General features: G+C 49.5%; 1 protein-coding gene across 1 annotated transcript in view; it reads left to right on the top strand.

Moving 5' to 3' along the window:
* The window catches only part of LOC143987551 (sulfotransferase 6B1-like), a 41,127-nt gene that overhangs the window by 17,806 nt on the left and 9,619 nt on the right, over positions 1-13,702 (top strand). The window contains exons 3-4 of the mRNA XM_077486354.1: positions 9,843-9,932; positions 11,065-11,191. Of these exons, the coding sequence (XP_077342480.1) occupies positions 9,843-9,932; positions 11,065-11,191 (217 nt within the window). The remainder of the gene's footprint in view (positions 1-9,842; positions 9,933-11,064; positions 11,192-13,702) is intronic.

The raw sequence follows: 13,702 nt of genomic DNA, 5'->3' as shown, positions 1-13,702 counted from the left end.
TCCGCCAGCCGTAAAAATTCCAGCCACTCACCCCAAACTCGACTATATGCTGCCCACGTCGATTCGCTCACCGACCTCCTGATCCATCCCGCGGCGATCCCGAAGCAATGGTCCAAAGCCGCTCCGGGCAGGGGACCCCCTCTTCTGCCGCTCCCGGCGCCAAGTCCCGAAACCTCTGCCACTGAAAGCGAGACAAGGCATCGGCCAGGTTATTATCCACCCCCGGAACGTGCACGGCATACAACAATATGTTCATCTGCAGGCACCGCAGCACCAGATGACGCAGCAACCTAATCACCGGAGGAGAAGAACCCGACATCCGATTAACCACCTGCACGACTCCCATATTGTCACAATTCAACCGAATCTTCAGATTCCGGCAGGACCCACCCCACAATTCCAATGCCACTACCACCGGAAACAGTTCCAGCAGCACCAGGTTCTTAGTCAACCCTTCCTCCACCCAAGTCTGTGGCCAGGCCGTGGCACTCCACTGACCCTGAAAATACGCCCCATAGCCCGTCGACCCCGCCGCATCCGTCACCAGCTCCAGGTCGAAATTACTCACCGGCCCATCCATCCACACGGAACGTCCATTGTAGTCCTCCAAAAACGTGTGCCAGACCCGCAAATCCTCCCTATGTTCCCCCGTCAACCGCACGAAGTGAGTCGGACTTGAGACTCCCGCCGTGGCCGCCGACAGCCGTCGGCAAAAAACCCTCCCCATGGGGATGATGCGGCAAGCGAAATTGAGCTTGCCCAAAACCGACTGCAGCCTCCGGAGCTGCACTTTACGCACCCCCAGCAGCTCCCTAACCTCTAGCCGGAGTCCCTCCACCTTGTCCCTCGGTAGCCGGCACTCCATGGCGACCGTATCTAGCTCGATGCCCAAAAAACTCAACACCGTCACCGGCCCTTCCGTCTTGTCCGGTGCAAGCGGGACCCCGAACTTCTCCGCAACGTGCTGCAACGTGGCCAAAAGGATCGCACACACATTGGAAGCCGGAGGACCCACCACCAGGAAGTCATCCAAATAATGGATAACAGAACCCCACCCGGATAAATCCCGCACTACCCATTCCAGGAAAGAGCTAAAAAGCTCAAACAGGGCACAGGAAATGGAGCATCCCATGGGCAGGCATCTATCCACGTAAAAACGATCCCGCCAACAGCACCCCAGCAAACGGAAACAATCCGGATGCACCGGCAACAACCGAAAGGCTGACTCAATGTCCGATTTGGCCATGAGCGCCCCCCTCCCAAAATGGCGCACCCAACCCACCGCCGCGTCAAAGGAAGTATAGGACACCGTGCAAGCCTCCGGGTCAATCGCGTCATTCACGGAGCCGCCTTTCGGGAACGAAAGGTGGTGAATAAGCCGAAACTTGTTGGGTTCCTTCTTAGGCACCACCCCCAACGGGGACACCACCAGATCCGCCAACGGGCGATCTAGGAAAGGGCCACTCATCCTCCCCAGCGCGACCTCCTTATCCAATTTCGCGGAAACTACCCCCGGATGCAACAGCGCGGAACGCAAGTTCCGCGCCATCGGCGGCACCCCAGCCATGGAGCACGGAATTTTGAAACCCACAGAAAACCCCTCCCCCAACACTCTCGCCGCCTCCCTATTCGGGTACCTATTTAGGAAAGGTTGCATCCTTTCCACCCTCACCGGCGTTGTCCCTCTTAAATGCAGCGTCAGCCCCGCGCTTCCCCCGTTTAAAGCACCGGGACAGGGCGTGGCTCCCGCCACAGCCGGAACATTCGTGCCGGAAACGACAGGACCCGCCAAACTTGCAAGACCCTTCGTTGAATTGCCAGCACACTCCAAACTTCTTACCGGCTTGCTGTCCCGAGGCGGGGGTACCCCCGCCCCCCCCCTGAAAAAACTGCGACGGAGCCCGTGCCGACGACATCAACCGCATCCACAGGCTGATATCCTTGTGATCCCACCTGATATCCGGCCGAACCGCCCTCCTCTGCCTAAATTGCTCGTCGTACCGCAGCCATGCCGAGCCCCCGTATACCCTATGTGCCTCCCCAATGGCGTCCATGTAGCAGAAGAGAGCCGAGCAGTGTTCCGGAGATTTTTCCCCTATAACGCTGGCCATGATGGCGAACGCCTGCAGCCAGTTTGCGAACGTCCGCGGTATAAGCCTATACCGCCTCTTCTCCTCGTCGTCCTTCTTAGAGTCGTCCGGCTTCACCCTATCCAAATTAAACTTTTCGAGGGGAAGCAAGGAAAATATCTCCACATACTCACCCTTGACGATCTTATCCCGCACTTCCTGTTTCAGATGCGCGCCCAGTGGCCCTTCATAGCACACATACACCTCGCACTTCGCAGCGTCCGCTATCCTGACCACATCAACCCTGGGCGCCGCTGCCTCCCCCTTCTTTTCTGCCCCAGCCGTACTTACCGCAGCGTCCCCCGTCGTTGATACCGCCACCGGCACTACCACCGGTGGGGCCGTTGTAACGGGCGTGGAGCCTTCCTCCAGCGGAGTTCCCACTGTTCGCGGCGCTTCTTGCCGCGCACCCGGCCCCCCCGGGGCCTCCAGTCCCCCAGGGGACCCCAGCACCCCACTCAGCCCGGGACTTCCCAAACCGCCCCCCGGTGTCAGTGACCCCAGCCCCAAGTGCCCCCCCGGGCCCCCAACCCACGGAGCCGCCCCCGGGTGAACCCCCGCGGCCCCGGCCGCAAACCGTTGAAGCAGCACCTGCAGCCCCCCCAATAAGGAGTGCAGTGGATCCTGTGACCCGCCGGCGTCGGGCCTACAGCCCGTCCCCAACGGGCCCACTGTGTCCCGCGCCACGCCACCCCCCGAAACCCGCACATCTCCCCCATCAATCCCACACAAATCAGCATTAACAGTAATAGGAGAGAGAGTGAAAGCCTTACCTGGCTGCCTGGGTCTGCTCCCGTCAGCCGCCTCCCCGGATGCTCCAGCCGCCGCAACGCCGTCCCGGATCTCCTCCTCTGAGCCCGACAGCTCACCTTCGGATCGCTCACCTGCCGTGGGTAGCAGAGGCGCCGTCAGCCCACTGGGCGGCTCCACCCCAGCGGCCGCAGATCGACCACTGCTCGTTGTAGCCCGCTCGCCGTCATCGGTCCTCCCCTTGGCTCCGCTCCGCGTGGCCGCCGCCGCCATCGGTCTCCTCACCGGTCCGACATCCCTCCCCCGCACATCCTCCGCCACTCTTCTCCCCACCGACCGTCCGGACCTGCCCGCAGCGTCTGGTAGCTGGCGCACAGGCGTTACACTGCTCCTCCTCCGCTGAGTCCCCCCATGTGGCGAAGGCGCCACGCTTCCTTGAGGGACCGCCGTCCCCTCCTGCACTGCCCTCGCTGGCGGGGAGCTGGCCACTTCCGACCCTCCAGCCCGACTCCCCGAGCCCCGCCAATGAGGAGGATTCCGCCCGGACCCCCCTGGCCTTGCGGTGCCCAAACGTTTCGCCGGGGGGGCCGGCGGGTCCGTCACCGGGCTCCTAGGGTGGCGCTGGGCTCTAGTAGAGGGGCCAGGGGAAAAGCGTTCCGGCGGCCGAGACCGCCGAGCGCGTGGAGTAGTCTCCCCCCCTGCTCCCGGCCCCCCCACCGCCGAATCCGTGATGGCCGCCACCTGACTCTGCAGCCAATCTGTCCCACGTGATGCCGCTGCGGCCCGCAGCCGATCGAATATAGCGTCCAAGCCCTCCATCCCAACCTGGATTCCTCCCCCGCTTCGTGGCACAAAAAACCCACCCGCCGTACCGGACAGTCCACCGAGTACCCACCCCCCCTTTGCCGCTTCGCGCCTCCGCACTAGCACCTGATCCCGGAGCCGGTCCTCACTCTGCAACTCTTTTCCTCTTCTGCCCGCGCTGCCGTGTGAGCTCCTCCCCTTCCTTTAAATAACACTCCGCCCCCTTCATTCTTTTTTCTCCGGCCCCACCCCCCTTACCTCACCTCCTTACCTTAACTCTTTCCGCTCTTCCCCTCAGCCTTCGTCATGTCCGGCCCTCCTCCCAGCCTCTGGCTTAGTTCCGTGCCTCTCTAGACCAAAGCTATTGGCTACTAGTCTGAATGTAGTCCCATCGTAACTAAATAACGCCATCATGTTCTGAATGATCGGATTTTCCGACAACTTGGTCCGACTGTGTGTATGCAACAGTTTCGGACACAATCCGCCAGACACAATCCGTCGGCCAAAATCCGACGGATTTGGTTGGCAGAATGTCCGACCGTGTGTACAGGGGCTAAGTGTGTTTGTTTGAACACTAATACACGGCCCAAAAAAATTCTCTTGCCTTTGTGGCTGTGTGTGTTGAAGAGATGAGCTCGGGCGTGTTATTTGGATATACCGTATTTATTGGCGAATAGCACGCACCTTCACTTTAAGAGGGAATTTCAGGAAAAAAACTTAAAATTTTAAATAAAGAACTGTGAAGCAAAATAAGGGTCAGTGCCCATCTGCGCGCCCACTATTGCTGGGAACGCAGCCCCCACCATTGCCAGGAATGCACCCACCATTACCAGGATTTCACTCACCATTGCCAGGAATGCACCCGCCATTGCTAGGAATGCACACGCCATTGCCAGGAATGCACATGCCATTGCCAGGAATGCAGCCACCATTGCCAGGATTTCACTCACCATTGCCAGGAATGCAGCCACCATTAGCCAGGAATGCAGCCGCCATTAGCCAGGAATGCAGCCACCATTAGCCAGAATTTCACCCACTATTGCCAGGAATGCAGCCACCATTAGCCAGGAATGCAGCCACCATTAGAATGGAATGCAGCCCCATTGCCAGGAATGCAGCCACCATTAGCCAGGAATGCAGCCACCATTAGCCAGGACTGCAGCCACCATTGCCAGGAATGCAGCCACCATTAGCCAGGAATGCAGCCACCATTGCCAGGAATGCAGCCACCATTGCCAGGATTTCACTCACTATTGCCAGGAATGCAGCCACCCTTAGCCAGGAAAGCAGCCACCATTATCCAGGAATGCAGCCACCATTGCCAGGATTTCACTCACTATTGCCAGGAATGCAGCAGCCATTAGCCAGGAATGCAGCCACCATTGCCAGGATTTCACTCACCATTGCCAGGATTGCAGCCACATTAGCCAGGAATGCAGCCACCATTGCCAGGATTTCACACACCATTGCCAGGGTTCCACTCAACATTGCCAGGAATGCAGCCACCATTAGCCAGGAATGCAGCCACCATTGCCATGATTTCACTCACAATTGCCAGGAATGCAGCCACTATTGCCAGGATTTCACTCACCATTGCCAGGATTTCACTCACCATTAGACAGGAATTCAGCCACCATTAGCCAGGAATGCAGCCACCATTGCCAGGATTTCTCTCACCATTGCCAGGATTTCACTCACCATTGCCAGGAATGCAGCCACATTAGCCAGGAATGCAGCCACCATTAGCCAGGAATGCAGCCACCATTGCCAGGATTTCACTCACTATTAGCCAGGAATGCAGCCACCATTGCCAGGATTTCACTCACTATTAGCCAGGAATGCAGCCACCATTGCCAGGATTTCACTCACCATTGCCAGGATTTCACTCACCATTGCCAGGAATGCAGCCACCATTAGCCAGGAATGCAGCCACCATTGCCAGGAATGCAGCCACCATTAGCCAGGAATGCAGCCACCATTGCCAGGATTTCACTCACTATTGCCAGGAATGCAGCCACCATTAGCCAGGAATGTAGCCACCATTGCCAGGATTTCACTCACCATTGCCAGGAATGCAGCCACATTAGCCAGGAATGCAGCCACCATTAGCCAGGAATGCAGCCACCATTGCCAGGATTTCACTCACTATTAGCCAGGAATGCAGCACAATTAGCCAGGATTTCACTCACTATTAGCCAGGAATGCAGCCACCATTAGCCAGGAATGTACTCATGGTCAGTGCAGCCTTGGAGGGGACATGGAGGGGGCAGGACGAGCGTCAAAGAACAGGAGAATCACCTGTTTACACAGCAGCCTCTTTAAGAGAAAGTCCTGCCTCCTTTGATGGACAGAACAGTCGTCCAATGGCGGAGATGGGACGTCCTATTACAGAGGCTGCCGTGTAAACAGGAAATACTCCTGTGTGCGCGGCGCTCGTACCGCCTCCCATCTCCGAATCCGCTGGACTGAGACTATATCTCTTTTGTGGCCCCGGCGCTAGGAGATAGTCGGGGGCCACAAAAGATATATATTTTTAGATAACCAGGCGGGCCGTTCAAAACGTTCAAGACTTTGGACATGCCTGCTGTACCAGCTGATATTAATTTGCATTAGGGATGGGCTTTATGTTTGGGTCGAACATGAGTTTGACTCGAACATTGGCTTTTCGCCCGTTTGCCGAAAAGCGAACAATTTGGGGTGTTCACGGCAAATTCGAAGGCCACGGAACACCCTTTAAAAGTCTATGGGAGAAATCAAAAGTGCTAATTTTAGAGGCTAATAATATGCAAGTTATTGTCATAAAAAGTGTTTGGGGATCTGGGTCCTGCCCCAGGGGACATGTATCAATGCACAAAAAAAGTTTTAAAAATGGTAGTTTTTTTCGGGAGCAGTGATTTTAATAATGCTTAAAGTGAAACAATAAAAGTGTAATATTCCTTTAAATTTCGTACCTGGGGGGTGTCTATAGTATGCCTGTAAAGTGGCGCATGTTTCCCGTGTTTAGAACAGTCTGACAGCAAAATTACATTTCTAAAGGAAAAAAACGAATTTAAAACTACTCGCAGCTCTAATGAATTGTCTGTCTCGGCAATACACATAAAAGTTTATTGATAAAAATTACATGGGATTTTCCCACAGGGGAACCCCGAACCAAAATGTAAAAAAAAATGTGTGGGGGCCCCCCAAATTCCACACCAGGCCCTTCAGATCTGGTATGGATATTAAGGGGATCCCTGTGCCAAAATTTTAAAAAAATGGCGTGGTGGTGAAAATGTTGTGGGCCTTCAGGTCTGGTATGGATTTTAAGGGGAACCCTGTGGCAAAATGTAAAAAAAAATGGCGTGGGGTCCCCCCAAAAATCCATACCAGACCCTTATCCGAGCACGCAACCTGGCAGGCCGCAGGAAAGGTGGGATGAAAGAGTGCCCCCCTCCTGAACCACACCAGGCCGCATGCCCTCAACATTGGGAGGGTGCTTTGGGGTAGCCCCCCAAAGCACCTTGTTCCCATGTTGATGGGGAAAAGGGCCTCATCCCCACAACCCTTACCCGGTGGTTGTGGGGGTCTGCAGGCGGGGGGCTTATCGGAATCTGGAAGCCCCCTTTAACAAGGGGACCCCCAGATCCCAGCCCACCACCCCTTGTGTGAATTGGTAATGGGGTACAAATGTACCACTACCATTTCACGAAAAAATTGTCAAAAATGTTAAAAAAGATAAGAGATGGTTTTTGACAATTCCTTTATTAATTTATTATTTTTCCCCCGCTTCTTCCATCTTCTTTCTTCTGGTCTTCCTTCGGTGTTCTTCTTCTTCTTCCCCTGCTTCTTCCTCCACTTTTTCCTACGGTCTTCTCGTCTGGCATCTTCTTCTCCGCTCCGTCCTCCGCACGATCCACTTCAGTGGGAGTCTTCCCCTGTGTGACGCTTCTGTTGAGGTGACAGTTCTTATATAACGGAGGGCGGGGCCACCCGGTGACCCCACCCCCTCTGGCGCATGGGGACTTCCTTATGACTTTCCCCGTGTTGTCGGGGGGCGGGGTCACCCATTGTCTCTTTCTGCTCTTTGTTCAGGATTCATTGATGATCAGGTGGCTACACCAATTTTGACCATGGTGTTCTATATCTCCCAACTTTCAAACTTGAGAATGAGGGACACTTGGGGCAAGTAGAAGCCTGCAGCACACGAAAACTGGGTATGGCCAAACTATACAGTGGGAGGGGCTTAAGGGGCATGATTAAGCAAAAACCCAGGCTTCAGGTATGTGCTGGGGGTTGCATTAGGAGGTAGAGGCCTTGTGAGGTAGAGTGGGGGACATATATACTGTATACTGCGAGGGGTGCTTTGGGGGGGAGAGGACTTGAGCTAAAAGATGGGGTTATTAAAATGACACTAAAGGTTTTTTTTTTTTTAAATAACAAACATGTCACACTTAGCTCCACTGTGCAGCTCGTTTTGCACAGAGTGGCCCCGAACCTGCTTTTCTGGGGTTCCCCAGTGGCTCTTGCGGCTCCTTCCCATCTCAGATAACCCCCTCTCTCCCGGGGTTTACCTTGCGAGCGCACTCTAGTTGCCATTATTCGGCGTCCAAGGCCAAATGGAGTACTCGGCCCCGTTCCTCGCATTATTGTATTTGATTGACAGCAGCGGAAACCAATGGCTGTGCTACTATCAATCTATCCAATCAACAGCCGAGAACCATGGGCAGAGAGACAGAGCGACCCCGTGGGTCAAGTTCGAGGGTTTAGGTAAGTGAAATGGGGGACCAGTAAATGACAGGTGTTTTTTCAACTTAATGCCTAGGATGCATTAAGGTGAAAAAACACAAGCATTTACAACCCCTTTAATGTGCTGGGGAGGCCTTTGGGAGTGGATAGGACGTGTGCTAGAAGGTGGGGGGTGCTTTGGGAGGGGTAAAGACTTGGTTTGGTAGAGGAGGGGATCAGATAAGTGCTGGGGGGCACTTTGGGAAGGCAGTGAACTTGTGCTGGGGGGGTCAGATACATACTGGGGGGTGCTTTGGGAAGGGAGAGAACTTGTGGTAGAAGGTGGAGGAGGCGAATATGTGAAAATTGGTGGGTGCTACAGAGTGTACATGTACAGAGTGCAGAGTTCAGGAAGGTGTTACATAGAGAGTACATGGTACCAGAGGGTGCTACGTACAGAGTGCAGGGTTCAGGAGGGTGCTACGTACAGAGTGCAGGGTCCAGGAGGGTGCTATGTACAGTGTGCAGGGTCAAGGATGCTATATACAGAGTGCAGAGTTCCACCCCCAAATCATCATCCTTGACAAGATTCCATCCCAAGTCCCCTATCACCCCTACAGGTATAATTCCTCTTCCCCTCCCAGAACAGCCTCCCATCTCCCAGGGTGGAGGGTCTTCCCCATAGGTCACTTGTTGACACTGACTGAGCAGTGTATCTTACCTCACAGTGACATCGGTCCTATCCGGGCTATCAGACGGCTCTCTCTTCCTGCCTTGGTAAGCTCTGTGGCAGGCTGTTTAGTGCTCACCATCCCCAGTTGTCAGCACACTCTATGCATGCAGCACAACCATTTCCTGGTCCCAGACTACTCTCATCCTCTCCTCCTCACCATTCAGGAAATGGTATGTGTGCCTCACAGCTTACTCCCAGCCAATTAGAGGGGTGGGGACTGTGAGGATTGTGGAAGACCTGGAGTTCTGGAATAGTCCTTCCCTTTTTCCCTGCAGAGCTCTGGTAATGCTGGGATATCTAGTCCCAAAGTAATACAGGTTCAGTCTCCCTGGGGACTACATACCCCACAAGTCATAGTTGCTTCCAGAAGGCTCTGTTCTTCTCAGATTCCACAGCAGCTAAGTTTCCACTTCCTCAGTTTTCCCAAGGTAATGGAAAAATCTACATGAGAACAACTACTATAAGGTAATCAGTAATCTATTTTTTTTTTTAAATGGTTTATAGAGTTTCTTTTTCTTGACTTTCTAAAGAGAAAGTAGGGGCAGCAAGCAAAACGTGAAAAGAAGCAAAGAACTGTGTCTGCTGGCAAGAAATTAAAATATTAAATATTCTTATGCACTTGTTCTTATTTATCTGACTAAAAATGTTTTTTTGCTCTTCTTTAGCCCTGAATATAATACATAAAGTGAAACTGAATATGTGTTTTGATGTTTATAATGCAGAAGCTAAAAGCTGACTCTTCCCCACGAGTCTTAACGACCCATTTCCATTACGAGGACATCCCAAAATCATTCTTTGAGAAGAAAGTAAAGGTAAGTTACACAGCATGTCTAATTTCATGTCCAAAGGTTATTGTTTAGTAATAACATGTATAAAAGTGATATGGACTTTTTTACTCCAAAAAAATATTGGGGCATGCTAGTGCAAGAAAAAAATACCAGTGATCACAAGAATTTTAAATCTGCTATTATTTTCAAATGTGTAATATAAAAATAAAAGCTGCAATATAGTTGCCAAGGGCATAATAGACATCTTTAATAGTGTATGACAGGGCAAAAAAATAAAAAAATAGACAGAAATGTCTGCAATACATGCACATTTCCTCATGTTTTCTTCTTTTATCTGCCAGAAATGCACTCAGACTCTCAATTTTGCTTTTAGCTGATAACACAACCTTTTGTGGAATTAGTGGCATCAGCTCTGCCTAGTTTTCTTTTGCTAAATCACTCATTGGTGTCCATTCAGTTTGTGCCCGGCAGACATAGGTAGACCCATGCTAGCTGTATGGGCAGCCTGGATGTAAACGGACACTGATGTCCACAGTCCAAGTAGTCCTCCTCTTTTCTTTTTTTTCTCTGGACCTGAATAGACTCAGACTTGTGTCTGTTTTACACCTGCATACCCCTATTTACATCCATCAGGTCCATCTAAAAAACTGACAGGAGGACTTGATCGGAATGCCAACGTGAAAGGGCCCCAAGAGCACATCAGCATGGATATATGTAATAAAAATATAACCATAAAAGGTTTTTTAGAGATGTCATCTGAACAGGAATAGAAGTAATATCTTCCAATGAGGAAACTTGTTTTAGTACACTAACAAGTGTCTAAGAGGAATTTCCCATTCTTTGGTGTGTTTTCTTCTCGCTTTCTGATATGTCTACTTTGAAAAGTTACTGGAACAAGATTAGAGGAGAAATCTTCCAATGGCTACATTGCCCCTTGCTTTGAAGATATTTTATTTCACTTAATGTTGTGTATTTGAGACAATTCTCCCTAATGGGAGATGGGTAAAAGCCCCTGTCTGGTGTTTTTACCTATTGCCTACTCTATCTACAACTGCAAAAAGAGTTTGGGTTTATGTATTCATTAATACCTATGCCTGTTCTGCTGTGGTTAACAAATACTATGTTCAAAAGTAATTTCTGGTTATCTTTTTGGTAGATTTTGGTGATGTTTCGCAATCCAAAGGATACAGCTGTTTCACTGTTTCACTTCTACAATAGCAATCCAATACTTCCCACCTACGATAGCTTTGATACATTTTTCTCCGACTTCATGAGTGGAAAAGGTAGTGTGCTAAAAACGTTGTAATTTCGTATGTATAATTTATATATATATATATATATATATATATATATATATATATATATATATATATATATATATATATGTACAGTATATATATATACTGCAATAGTGTGCAAATTTTATATCGGCAGGTGTGAAAAAAGCTGTAAACACTACTGACATATTCTGATCCATAAACCTTCCCAAAATCAACACCCAGGGAAGTTCCATCCCTTTCGAGATGATATGCTCTACAAAAATTCAATATAATTAACAGCTCCAATACAAACAATTAAAATTAAGACAAGGTCTTAATGAGACACTGGTGTCTAACATATGTACTCATCCGCACCATCCATACAATCCACACACATCACTCTATTGGAAAAAAAATTTGAACCGTGCATGGAATTAAAAAAATTGGAAGATATTGGAAGATATAATGAAAGATCTTTAGATAGTCTTATTCAAAATTCCATCGATGTGTTGATTGACTCCACTAACGTGACAACTTTATTGCTACAGATATCCTGTTAGCTTTACCTTTGAATGAAGGTGACTGTGTAAAGAAGTATCTAATCCAAGTAAATGAAAGGACCCCTGGTAGGACTTCATAGAGGCTTATCTTCAAAGCCAGGTGTATCAGTCAGGCAATTAGACAAGGAAACAAGCAGGTATAGCTTTAAATAGGCAGTCTTTCCATTTATCAAACACAGCTCACCGTTTGACATCTTGTCTCATGCTCTTCTTTTACTTCTTAGATACTTTCTGTTTCTCATACAGACAGCCTCATCACATGTACAGTAGATTGCCACATAAGTATCAACTTGCAAAACACATCAGGGTTCTATATTCACAGAGCTCGGATTTTTTCCAGCAATTTCAGTGGCATAGTAACATTGTATATATAGAAACGACAGTCTTACAATATTCTCCAGTCACCAGGGCACAGACCTTAACAGAGTCTCAGGATAGAAAAGGTATAACGCTTAATGGAACCATAGCTTCCTCATGCTCTGAGGAAGCTTGGTTACAACCGAAGCATGTAAGCATTTAGAGACATCACTACGTTTGTGTGATGTGAACACCGGCATGTTTACTCTTACAGCGCTGTATTTCCGTCATCCTATGGCTTCACTAAGCGCTGTACCTTTTCCATCCTGAGAGTTTAAAATTTTTTAATACCATGCATGGTTCAAATTTTTTTTCCAATAGAGTAATGTGTGTGGATTGAATGGATGGTGCGGATGAGTACATATGTTAGACACCAGTGTCTCATTAAGAGCTTGTCTTAATTTTAATTGTTTGTATTGGAGGAGTTAATTATATTGAATTTTTGTACTATTTATCTGTGGGGTGAGAGCTATCAATAACATTCTGTTATATCCAGTATACCCTTCTTGAAGAATACCTTTTTGGAAATTTCCAGTCCTTTCCTAATATATGCTTTTTGTTTAGAGGGCTACAACCCCAGGGGGTATTTACTGTTTTTGACACCAATTACCCCCAGCTGACTGTGTGTACAGATCGTTTAACAGGGGGACTGAATAGGGTTAATCCCCTTAACCCTATCGATCTGGACAAGATTAGGATTAGTCGGGGTGTTCTTGCCTTTTTTCTTTATCAACCAGTAGGAGGCTCAGGTCACTGGTGCATTCTGGGGGGGGGGGGTATCAATATTTGGGGCTGGCCTTGTGAACCATTTTCTTTCCTATGCTGAGGACTCCGGAGGTGCTGCTGGACTGAACTAGGCTCTTAAGTCTAAAAGCATGTGTGGGGCTTAGCATGTGCTCTGGGAGTGGAGATAGGCCTGAAGTGGTCCTGGAACCATCCTGCCTGTCGATGGGGGATACCAAAATAGAGACCTTGCTGGAGAAAGCCAGGAAGAAGGCTGGTGACTCTCTTGGAGAGGGATGCACTGAAAAAGTACAGAGGAAACTGGAACCAGCAGGAGAGATGAAAGTTTGTGTACCAGCTAGGATACTACCTACAGTGTTGCTGGGTTGGCTTAAAGTAACTGACATAGTGAAGCTGGATATGAAGAAGTCTTTAAATGATCTACTATCACCTCCTTGTGTGTTATGACCAATAAAATCCTTAAAAGGACAGAAAGTGACTGGGGCTTTCAGTCCCTCATTTTAACTACAGGTCTGGGGCCCACATCTGTCTCTGCAGGTGTCACCATGCCACTGGGGGTCAAGGGGGTGCTACATATGCAATTCTCTGGAACATAGGGGACAGACACTGTTATATCAGCTGCTCATTTTAAATTATTCTAATTTTATTTTGTTTATTCCGGTCAAATGTTATATCACCTATGGGTAACATATTTATGGTGCTCTCTAGGACCTCAGACAAGTCTTTTTTGAGGCTATAATAGCAAGGTATCTGGAACTGAGTTCCTGCAAATCACAAGTCATATAATAGTGTATAGTGCTAACTACTTCCAAGCACATAGGTTTTAAAAGAATCAATTAATTTAATAGAAACATTCTCAGCCCATACCATCTCT

The sequence above is a fragment of the Lithobates pipiens genome, unplaced genomic scaffold (assembly GCF_037356315.1).
Source record: "Lithobates pipiens isolate NorthernLeopardFrog02 unplaced genomic scaffold, aLitPip1_a1.2 Scaffold_18, whole genome shotgun sequence".
NCBI classification, from domain to species: Eukaryota; Metazoa; Chordata; class Amphibia; order Anura; family Ranidae; genus Lithobates; species Lithobates pipiens.
Note: the sequence above shows the minus strand (reverse complement) of the source record. Positions and strands in the feature narration are given on the sequence as shown.